This window comes from Rattus norvegicus, chromosome 14 (genome assembly GCF_021556685.1).
Source record: "Rattus norvegicus strain SHRSP/BbbUtx chromosome 14, alternate assembly SHRSP_T2T, whole genome shotgun sequence".
Taxonomy (NCBI): domain Eukaryota; kingdom Metazoa; phylum Chordata; class Mammalia; order Rodentia; family Muridae; genus Rattus; species Rattus norvegicus.
This window is the reverse complement of record NC_141547.1, coordinates 98,911,540-98,921,776: the sequence shown is the minus strand read 5'-3', so window position 1 is coordinate 98,921,776 and position 10,237 is coordinate 98,911,540. Positions and strand designations below refer to the sequence as shown.

The 10,237-nt window shown below is 48.7% G+C and overlaps 1 protein-coding gene and 1 long non-coding RNA gene across 7 annotated transcripts in view; one reads left to right on the top strand and one right to left on the bottom strand.

Moving 5' to 3' along the window:
- Positions 1-2,240: 2,240 nt before the first annotated feature.
- Positions 2,241-7,788, bottom strand: LOC108352807 (uncharacterized). Of its 6 annotated transcripts, none has more exons than XR_015637580.1 (4): positions 7,661-7,788; positions 6,934-7,004; positions 6,444-6,652; positions 2,241-2,800 (listed from the first exon to the last, which is right to left on the bottom strand). It is a non-coding gene; the product is annotated as an uncharacterized LOC108352807 (long non-coding RNA). The 6 variants fall into 6 exon arrangements; XR_015637581.1 differs by having other exon boundaries at positions 7,680-7,788; XR_015637583.1 differs by lacking the exon at positions 7,661-7,788 and adding an exon at positions 7,479-7,625.
- A 191-nt stretch (positions 7,789-7,979) lies between these two features.
- The window catches only part of Slc1a4 (solute carrier family 1 member 4), a 31,124-nt gene continuing 28,866 nt past the window's right edge, over positions 7,980-10,237 (top strand). Inside the window, 1 exon segment of the mRNA NM_198763.2 lies at positions 7,980-8,742. Within this exon segment, the coding sequence (NP_942058.1) occupies positions 8,225-8,742 (518 nt within the window). The 5' untranslated portion in view covers positions 7,980-8,224.

Genomic DNA, 10,237 nt, shown 5'->3' with positions numbered 1-10,237 from the left:
TAAATCTCACCTGTTCCTTTAGCTTCCTGAGCCCTTGACACCAGTGTGAGGCTTCCCAACAGCTGCCAGTGTCCCTTGTTTCTTCTTGCTTCCCTTCACTTGGGGGCAGACTCGCCCTGCCTTCTGACAGCTGGGCTCGCCTACAGCACCGTACTCATTTTCTGTCACAGAGGTATTTGTCCCAGTAAATTTTTATGCACATTCTGTGGCGGGTACCTTCTTGTTGTGTAACCAAAATACTTGACAGAAACAAGTGAAGAAAGAAGAGAGTTACTTTTTTTATTTTTTTAGAGTTAAAAAATGTGTGTGGAAGGGGTGGTGGTGGGGGGAGTGTATGTATCACGTGTGTGCAGGTGCCCCTAGAGGCCAGAAGTGGGCATCAGATTCCCTTCGAGCTGGAGTTGCAGGTAGATGTGAGCTGCCCAATATGGGTACTGGGAACCACAGCTGCTGGTCCTCTGAAAGAGCGGCAAGCTCTCCTAACTGCTGAGCCATCTCTCTGGCACTGGGAAAGATTTATTTTTGACTAATGATTTCAGGTTTCACCCCATCACTTTGGGGAGGCATGGCGAGGTAGCTCAGATCAGTTCTTGGCAAGTGTGGTAGAGGCTGTTCACACCACAGCATCCAGGGAGGCATAAAGCGAGCGAAACCAGAGGCAGGAGAATCCTTCAAAAGCCTGCTTGTAGGCCATGTTTCCACCAGGTAGGCATCACCTCAAATGATCCGTAGTCAGGGGAGGTAAGAGGAGCAGGCTGTGCTTGCCCCCATATCTGGGGGTAGATGGACAGACATCTGGCCTAGGAGGATCCACACTATAATGACTGGGGAACTCATGTGAGCAGGTGGGACCAGGCCTGGTCTCACGGCATTGGCGGGAGCTCAGGGTGCAGGCCACGTATAAACCTATTAGAGACTGCTGCCTCTCTCCCAAGTGAACTCATGGTCAGAAAGAAATCCTGTGGCTGGAACTGGATGTAGGAAAAATCGTAACTCTCCACATCATGCCACGTTGAGTCATCTTTTCATAGAGTCTGAATTTACCAAAAGACTCTGAATCACACACCATTTTAAACCAGCAAGGATTTCCATCATGTTCGCTCATAAGTTAAAGGCAGTTTTTTTACCTCTGTAGTGACCCGGAGCCTGGCTTCCCACAGACAGCAGAGAGTCTATATTTCATTGGTATGTCGAAATTATTCCTTGACTCTTCAAACCCATTCCACACCAGATTTAGGACACTCTTGTTTTAAAAATAGATTCAAACGGACTCAGTCCCTCCCTGATAACGTCGCTAATTTTCAGGCTAACATTCCTTAGTAAGTGGGAGGTACACCATCTGTGTTTCAGGTTGGTAGCCAGGAATTGTTCTGTCTGCACCCACCTGTGGCTGTGAGAGTTGATGACAAGCCCAGGTTTCACACCCCACCTAGCAGAGGATTGGTGGAAAGACAGTCAGAAGCAGCAGTGACCGCTCTAAGGCTTTGTAATATCACAGCATCAAGCCTGAAGCCTACCACTGCACACTTTGTTTGTGGTGGTAGTGGGTGGTGGGTTTGATTTTTGTTGTATCTTTGTGTAGCCTTGGCTGTCCTAGAAGAAGCTCTGTAGATCAGGCTGGCCTCGAACTTACGGAGATCTACTTGCCTCTGCCTCCCCAGTTTTGGGAAGCTACCATGAGCAGGCTCACTTGTTCTTTCTTATAAACAGCTACTTCATAAGTTTGAGGGTTTTTAACGTATAGACAGGTTTCCAAGACAAAGCAGTGGCCGTCTACACACTTGTAAGCTAGTTTCGTGAATTTTAACACCTCGTCTCTCCAACCCAGCTCTCTACACGTACCAGTCCTTGCTAAACATCTGGGACTGGTGTGTGCATGTGCGGTGAACTTCACCCTCAAAGACCTCTCCAGCTTCTCAAGAACAAGGACACTGCTCTGCTATCCGGAGCACTGACGGCACTTCTGAGACCCTCATTTGAATTCCGCATCTGGTCCATAAAGTTTCCTAATTGTGTCGTGGTTATGCTTCGGTTCCCCTTCAGTCTAGATTCCACTGCCTTTGGAACTTATTTATTTATCTCATTCGTCTATTAAATGAAAGAATATAAACCTATAGATGCAAATAATTGCAGGGCTATGCATTCCTAACTGATAGCACAGGATCAAGGCGGCCAAAATCCCCACATAAATGGGATAGATCTCTCAGCCCTGCCCTCATAGAGAAGCTATGGAGAATTGATAGTTTTGGGGAAAGATTTATTCTTTGTAGGGGGTGTGGCCAGTGATTCCCATGTTCCAGTAGCTCCTCTTACACCATGTATATATGGGCAGCACAACTGGATTTAATGATTGTTTTAAAAAGAGACGTGAGGTTCTTTGTGGGACGTGTTAGGGGGTACACGAAGGAAGTTAGAGGAAATGAGGAGTATATATAATCATATTTCATTGTAGACATGTATGAAATTCTCAAAGATAAAGAAAAATTAAATTTACTTACTGATTGTGTGTATTGCTATGGTCTGTGCACGTATGTATGTATGCACAGATGTATGTATGCACAGATGTATGTATGCATGTATGTCTGTGTGTACAAGTATAATTGCTTATAAAGGGTTGATGATACTTCAGCCTGGTATTTACAGCCATCGCAGCTCCATCACAGTGTGCACAGCCCACCTGATCCCAGCCCTTCTGTCGCTTGCTTGTTTTCTCTTCGTTCCTTCCATGTCCTTAGTCGGGTCAAGTCTCAGCCAAGCAGGACAAGGTCAGCGGCCGGTGCTCTAACCTGCCAAGTCATCTCTCCAGCCCCAAGCAGGGAAAAATGAGAAGAAAACGTATAAGAAGATGGTTGGGTCCTACCGCAGATTCATACAGATATCGATAACATTCGTTTTCCATGTTGTTTTAAACAGGATCTCATATAGCTTAGGCTGGCCACCCTAGGCTTGCAGTATGGCTCATGCTAGCCTTGAATTCCTGATTCTCCTGCCTCCATCTTCCAAGTGCTGGCAATACCGGTATGGAGTACCAAACCTCTTTTGTTCATTTGTAATCTGTCCTTTTCAAATTCTGCAGTCAAGTCGGGCGGGGACCACAGGTTGTAGCTGGTTAAAGGTATCCACATATATCTCCCCCCACTAGACTTTAATCTATTTCAATGAATTGTTGTGCCAACATTCGAATCAGATCTTTGATTCTCTCTAATTGAAATTCTCTTCTTTTCTACGCTATCTCCCCAAGCCTCTCCCCTTGTAGCCTATCACTTAGAAAGAAGGACTTGATTAACAGGCACTGTTCAGCTAGTCCTAAATCTTATCTGGGGCTTTACTGTAATTCCAAGTTGTTAACTCATAACCTTTTTACATACTTCTTCATTAAAAAATGGAGTGTGGAGGGAGGGAAGGATCCTCCGTTGAGATTTAGACTCCTCGGCTGTTCCAGCCTCGGGAATATGCGTGTTAGTCAACCACTAGAACATTCTTCACCACCACTCCCTGTAGGTAGGAGATCGAGGCAAAGTCTTCACCCACAGGCCAGGCAAGCTTGGAATTCTCAATATACAGGTTGTACTCCCTTTTCTTACCATCCCAAGACCTGTTCTCACAGATCTGAGCCATTATGCCCTACACCGATTATAGGGTGTGTGTGTGTGTGTGTGTGTGTGTGTGTGTGTGCGCGTGCGTGTGTGTGTGTGTGTGTGTGTGTGTGTGTGTGTGTGTGTGTGTGTTGGCTTTGTTGTTCTGGATTTTGGCTTGACTTGTGGCTTTGAGACAGGGTCTCACTTTGTAGAGAAGGCTAGCCTAGAACTTGTAAGTCCAGTTAGCCTTGAACTTAGTATCTAGCCTAGCCTGCTGTTGAACATTCCTCCTGCCTCAGAATCCTGAATGCTGGGGTTCCAGGCATGAGCCACTGTGCTTGGCTTTTACCTCCCTCCCTCCCTCCAACAACTCGATGGGCCTTGCAGCGTGATCTGCTCTTAGTACCTCTATAAACATCTAACATATTAAATGGGATCTCTAATTCAAAACTGTTCCCCACAGATCCCAGAAACCAGATTACTTACATTCCCGTCGGCTAGCTCATCTCTCTAATGTTTCGACTTCGACAATCTTCTCAAAGAAGAAGCAAGCTTCAACTGACATACTTTGGGTGTTTCCTAAAACTAGGGGCAAGTCCTCTGTTTCTGTCTCATCCTGCCTCTCGTTCCATCCTGGCTAAATTCTTAGCCTCTGAGTCACGCTTTTTAAAAAACAACTGCATATAAACGTGAGCTCATGCAATGTTTGCGTGTTTTTCTTATTTCATTTAACACGATGTCCTCGTGTTAAATCACAGGACATGTGACTTAGGTTCCATTAGATTTAGCTTTTGAAGCGATCCCCTCTATCCATTCACCCACTAATGAACACCTAATTTGATTTTTATCTTGTGGGTGTTGTGACTAGGAGCGCAGAGGTGCGGTGGTGACATGGCTTGGCAAGTAAGGGCACCTGCCACTGGCAATCCAAGATTCCCCCTGGCATCCTCACGAGAGAAGGAAAGAACAGACTTTCACAAGTCATTTGGTATCCACAGAAGCATCATAGCACTCCAGTGCCCACACACATAATCAATAAATGTAAAATATTAAATACCAATATCTTTTCCACATGCTGAGTTTACTTCCTTTGACTCACCTAGAGTTCCTGGATCCAATGAATGGCTTTTGATTTTTTTCCTAAGGACCTGCCATTCTAATTTGCATTTTCTGTAATGCCATACTAATCTGCATACCCTCCAACAAGTACAAGGTTCCCTTCTCCACACATCCTCGTCAGCACTTGCTTTCCAGCTCTTTCTTCCTGACTAGCCATCCTATTCTTCCTCTTCATTCTAGACATTAGTCTAGACTCCATAGCAAGACTCTCAGGAAGGGATGAGGGGCTGGAGAGATGGTTCAGCAGTTAAAAGCAATTGCAATGTAATCATGAGAACTACAGTTCAGATCCTAGCCCCATGTCTAACAAACTGGAGGCCTACACTCTCCTAGAATTTCAACTCTAAGGGGGATGGAGGCAGAAAGAAAACCGGAAGCTTGTTGGCCCCAGGTTCAGGAGGAGCATACACAAAGCCCTAGGTTCAGCGTGCACGTGCATGCACACATACACACACTCACTCGCGCACACACACTCGAGCACACACACACGCAAGTCCAGCAAGTGTGTGGTATAGTCAGGAGGATTAGGAATTCAAGGCCATCTGTAGTTATACAGAGAGTTCCAGACCCACTCCAAATACATGAAACTCTGCTTCAAAACAAACAAGACAGAATTTCAAAGCCTTGATAAGGAGGTTAGAAAGATGATTCTGGGGGTTGGGGATTTAGCTCAGTGGTAGAGCGCTTGCCTAGGAAGCGCAAGGCCCTGGGTTCGGTCCCCAGCTCCAAAAAAAAGAAAAAGGAAAAAAAAAAAAAGAAAGATGATTCTGTGGGGAGAGTTCCAATCCCAGCACTTGCTCAGAAAGTTAGGTGTGGCCAAGCACGAGTATAACCCCAGCGCTGTGGTGCAGAGTCAGGAGGATCACCGTGAGCTCCAGGTTCAGTGAAAGGTTGTCTCAAAGGAGTGAGGCAGAGAATGATAAAGCGGAAAGTCCAATGCCCTCCTCTGGTCAGGCATGGACACCAGAAAACAAATACACAGAAACTGTAATTGTTTAACGCCTAGACTTAGAAGCATGGAAATAAACAAGGTACAGCGACATGTTCCTGTAATTGGAAAGTAGAGGTGTTGTGGTAAATAATATTAATTGGGGGTTTCCACCCTGCCTTGGGTCATTCAGTTCCCAGATAAAAGACACACACCGTTATACTTATGATGAGCATTTAAAGCACCAGAGCAGGGCAGATGTCAACCCTTTACACTATTGTGACTAGTCCCCTGTCACTAACCCCGAGATATGACTAGCCATGTTCCTAGGCTACTCTTACTTGAACTGGCCAGCCCTCAAGGCCATGTTTTCATGAGTCACCTACCCTTCAGTGCCCTCTCTTCTCTCCACCTTCTCTCCTCCCTCTTCTGGTCCTGCCTCAGTTCCAGAGCCCAGGAACTGAAACCTCACCTACCCCTCTTCTGCCCAGCTGTAGGCTGTAAGCATCTTTATTGACCAATCAGGGATAACTTTGGTGGGGGGGGACAAGATTACACAGCATCACTTTGGTGTACAGGAGGATCTCCTCGTCCCAGAGGCAACCAGGGCCAGCATTTAGCATCACAACACACAGCAACAAACCAAACTCAACACAAAGGCAGGGATTCTGAGTTCAAGACCTGCTTGGGCCACACAGGAAGAAACTGTTCAAGCACTAGAATGGGGTCAACAGTATAGCTAGTGGAAGTAGAGGAGAGAAAGGTCGCTGCAAAGAAGTCGTGGGGCTCAACAACGGATCAGAGGAGAGAAGACTTACACTTGAAGGTTCACAGAGACAGATCATGATAACCGTAACAGAAACGGGAGCAGGCTGGAGGGAGACAATCACAAATCTGGTTCTGAATGTGCTGAGCTGAGCTGCCGCAGGATGTCTGGGTGTGGCTGTAAAGCAGGCGATTCGAAACCCATTTCTGGGGCATGCCTTGAGTCTTTTGAGGCAGCCTAAGCAAAAGGAGGAAGAGCTACCTGGAAACGAGAAGTACGGGTCCATAGAAATCAGTCATCCATGCACAGAGAGGCAAACCATGTTCTGGGGAACAAGATAAAAATACGTATAGGTCCTCGTCTGATGCACACACCTCCCTCCCGCAAATAAGCTACTTCAACGAGCATTACAGGACAGCTAAATGGCTTCGTGTTAAGGAGCACTTTGGTGTCTCAACAATTGGACGATTTGTCTTGCAGCTCCTCAACAGGGCACATTGATTTGCACAGGTCTGACTTGTTAGGGTATGCTTCAAAATTACCTTACTTCACATTGTCTTCCTCTATAACTCAGCCACACCTAAGGCTTTCTCGGAGGTCTGAGGAGGTAGTTCTTTTCAAAAGCAGAACGGGGAAAATATAAAAATAAATAACACAATAAATGACTACCAAGGTTTCCCTTTTATCTGCTGTGGTCAAAGAAGATAGTAAATAAATGGCATTTTTTAAAAATCCAGTCTTTCGGACTGGCCAAACACTTGGCTGAACTGTTCCTGTGCCAAGTCTGGAACCCCGGAAGGGGTGGTTAAAATTCCGCGTGTGTTTCAGCTGAGGTTACGTGGCAGACACGCCACCGAAAGTGGTGGCGTCAGAGCTCTGCTTCTCTGGGAGAGTTTTACGTCCTCAGTCTGCACACACCAGGCTGCTGCCCAGAAGCCAAGGGACCCGCCCCAGAGCGCGCTAGTGCACGCAGTGGCGCACCCTTGGCACTGGACACAGTGTCACCCGGACTCCTCGGTCACCTAAGGGTAAAGCTCTGCTAGAGTCCTGTGCGTGCGAGCAATGAGACTTTCCCCATCCACCTTACTCCTTTGTCTCTGCACCACGAAAGCCTACAGGGCCCTTAGAAGAAAGGATTTCCCGCAGGATGGAGAGTGGACTGTTCCGGGCTCCCTAGCGAAGGTCGGGCACCGACCTCCCAGGGCCCCTCTCCTCCACCAGCAGGGGTGAAGAACGCCGCGGCGTTCCAGACGTTACCCTCCCTCTCACCCCGAGGCCTGGACAGCACCTAGAGGCCCCTCCGCCCGCGTCGGGAGCCGCTTCCGTTAGCTAGGACGGGAAGCTGCCAGGAGACAGGATTGGCCGATGGCCTCACGCCCCGCGGTCTCGGAAGAGCCCCGCCTGCCTGTCTCTCACTCCCTTTACGGTGCCTCCGGAGAGGGCGGGGTCTGCGAAAGTCGGGGCGGTGGGGAACGGAGCTTCAGGGCTCTAATTGGTCATAATCTCGGAGGCGGGCCTACATGGGCAGGGCGGGCTCCGGCCCCGCCCTCCTCCCTAAGCTGCAGCCTCCAGCGCGCCTCCAGCGTTGCATCATCCAGCCAGCAGCGGCTCTGAAGGAAGGCTGGGCGCGGCACGGTCTACTCAGTCTTGCCTCCAGCCTCCAGCCCACGTCTCTCTATCTTTTTTTGGAAACTGTTCCTGTAGGGACTAGCAGAGCTCGGGAGCCGCAGCTGGCACTGGCCACTGTCTCCGCCTGATCCATTCATTGGAAACCGGTCTTTTCTCCGAGTCCAAGTTCCTCACGTGCTGCTGCTTAGAGCGGCGGGCAGCGACATGGAGGAGACCAACGGATACCTCGACGGCGCCCAGGCTCAGCCTGCGGCCCATCCCCGAACGCCCGAGACGGGGACGAGCAAAGCGCAGCGCTGTGCTAGCTTTTTTCGGCGCAACGCGCTGGTGCTGCTCACCGTGTCGGGGGTGTTGGCGGGCGCCGGCATGGGCGCGGCGCTTCGCGGGCTGCAGCTCACCCGCACGCAAATCACTTACCTGGCCTTCCCGGGCGAGATGCTGCTCCGTATGCTGCGCATGATCATCCTACCGCTGGTGGTTTGCAGTCTGGTGTCGGGCGCCGCCTCCCTGGACGCCAGCTCCCTCGGGCGTCTGGGTGGCATCGCTGTTGCTTACTTCGGCCTCACCACGCTGAGTGCCTCTGCGCTCGCTGTTGCTCTGGCGTTCATCATCAAGCCAGGAGTGGGCGCGCAGACCCTTCATTCCAGCAGCCTGGGGCTGGAGAACTCAGAACCTCCTCCAGTCTCCAAAGAGACAGTGGACTCTTTCCTGGATTTACTCAGGTAATGCTCTCCCCTCCACCAAAGGCATGGCGGGAGACGCCACGTGCACTCATATCACCTAGAGTTAGTTCAGCTATATTAGCCTTTAACACTAAATACCAAAATTACGTCTGGGCTACGTGCTGACCACACCTTTAAAGACTGGAGGCCACAGCTCAAAAGCTGGAACTGATTTTCCGTTAGGTGGGGATGTTAAGAGTGTGTTAAGAGTATGCCTTCTCACTTGACACTTTTCTCCTTACCCTGGGCTGCTGTTTTTTTTTTTTCGGTTTGTTTGTTTGTTTTGTTTTTTAAATTGTTCCCATGACGTGAAAATCTTCATTTTCTCCCCTACATCAGCCCAAAGCTTCTGGAACATTGAGTGACTTTTGCCTGGGGAGCTATCCAGCTTGTAGTCTGAGGCTTTCTCTGATTCAGTCTTTGGGCTGTGAAGGAAGTTGTCAATTTTCTGCCAGAATTAAGGATGTGTCCAAGAATAATAAATAGTTATGAGGAGCCCGCTGCCCAGCTCCATGACTGCCTCTCAGGCCTGGGACGGGTGGCAGACATTCTTGGTCAGGACACTGCCTAGCCTTGTTTCTTTATAGAAAGGCGTGAGATCCAGAGGGTTGAGAGGCACATCTTCACTTCTCTTTGCTTGTTTTTTCACTCGGGAGTTGTATTTCATCCCCTGAGATGAATTAGAGTGTAGTTTTTCAAAGCTTCACCTATTTCTACACTAATCCAAAGTTCACAGATGGGGAAACAGCAGTCTGCAGGCGTTTACTAATCTAACCAGGTTTGTCTGAACCAGGAGTCCAGCTGGCTCGCCTTCCCGCATTCTGAGCCGGAGTGGTATGTTTTGTCTTGAGTCACTGGGCAAAGCTCCTCGTTACTGAGGTGGTGAAAACCAGAGAACCCTGGGAGAGTGACTTGTCTTTCTCCTGTCTCCATTTCTTCATGTGGAAAATGTGACAGCTTTCTGCCACTTTAAAGAGTTTGTTTGTCTAAAACAAAACTAAAAGCCCGAGACATGGCATTTGGGGGGAAAATCTGCTGAAAAAGACCAAGAGCTCCTGCCAACAGAGCAAGTGGAGGTCGCCTCTGGGGACGTCGGTGGGACCGTGGGCTTCAGTGCCTGCCTGGCAGCTTGGCAGTCCAAGAGTTTTAAGGTTTGAGAAATAACTGTAGATGTGTTCAGAGAAAGAGAAACCTACTGAAGCCCAGAGCACCTTGGCTTGTTAGGTTAGCTCCCTCAGGGAGAAAAAAACAAATATGGGGTTTCAGGGCTCTTTGTGGAGCCATCTGTGGCCCAGATGGGAGTGCGGTGTTCGTGTGTGCCTCTCTGTTGGTAACTCGGGAACCTTAATGGTGTTCCTCCATCTCTGAAAAAGGAACTGATTGGTAATTGGGGGTGCGGGAGGAGTGAGAACCACTTAACTTTAGTAAGTAAGAAGGGACTTACTACTTGCTGTTTTATGGCCGTGCTTTTAGACCCAAGCCCCCTCAGCTCCTG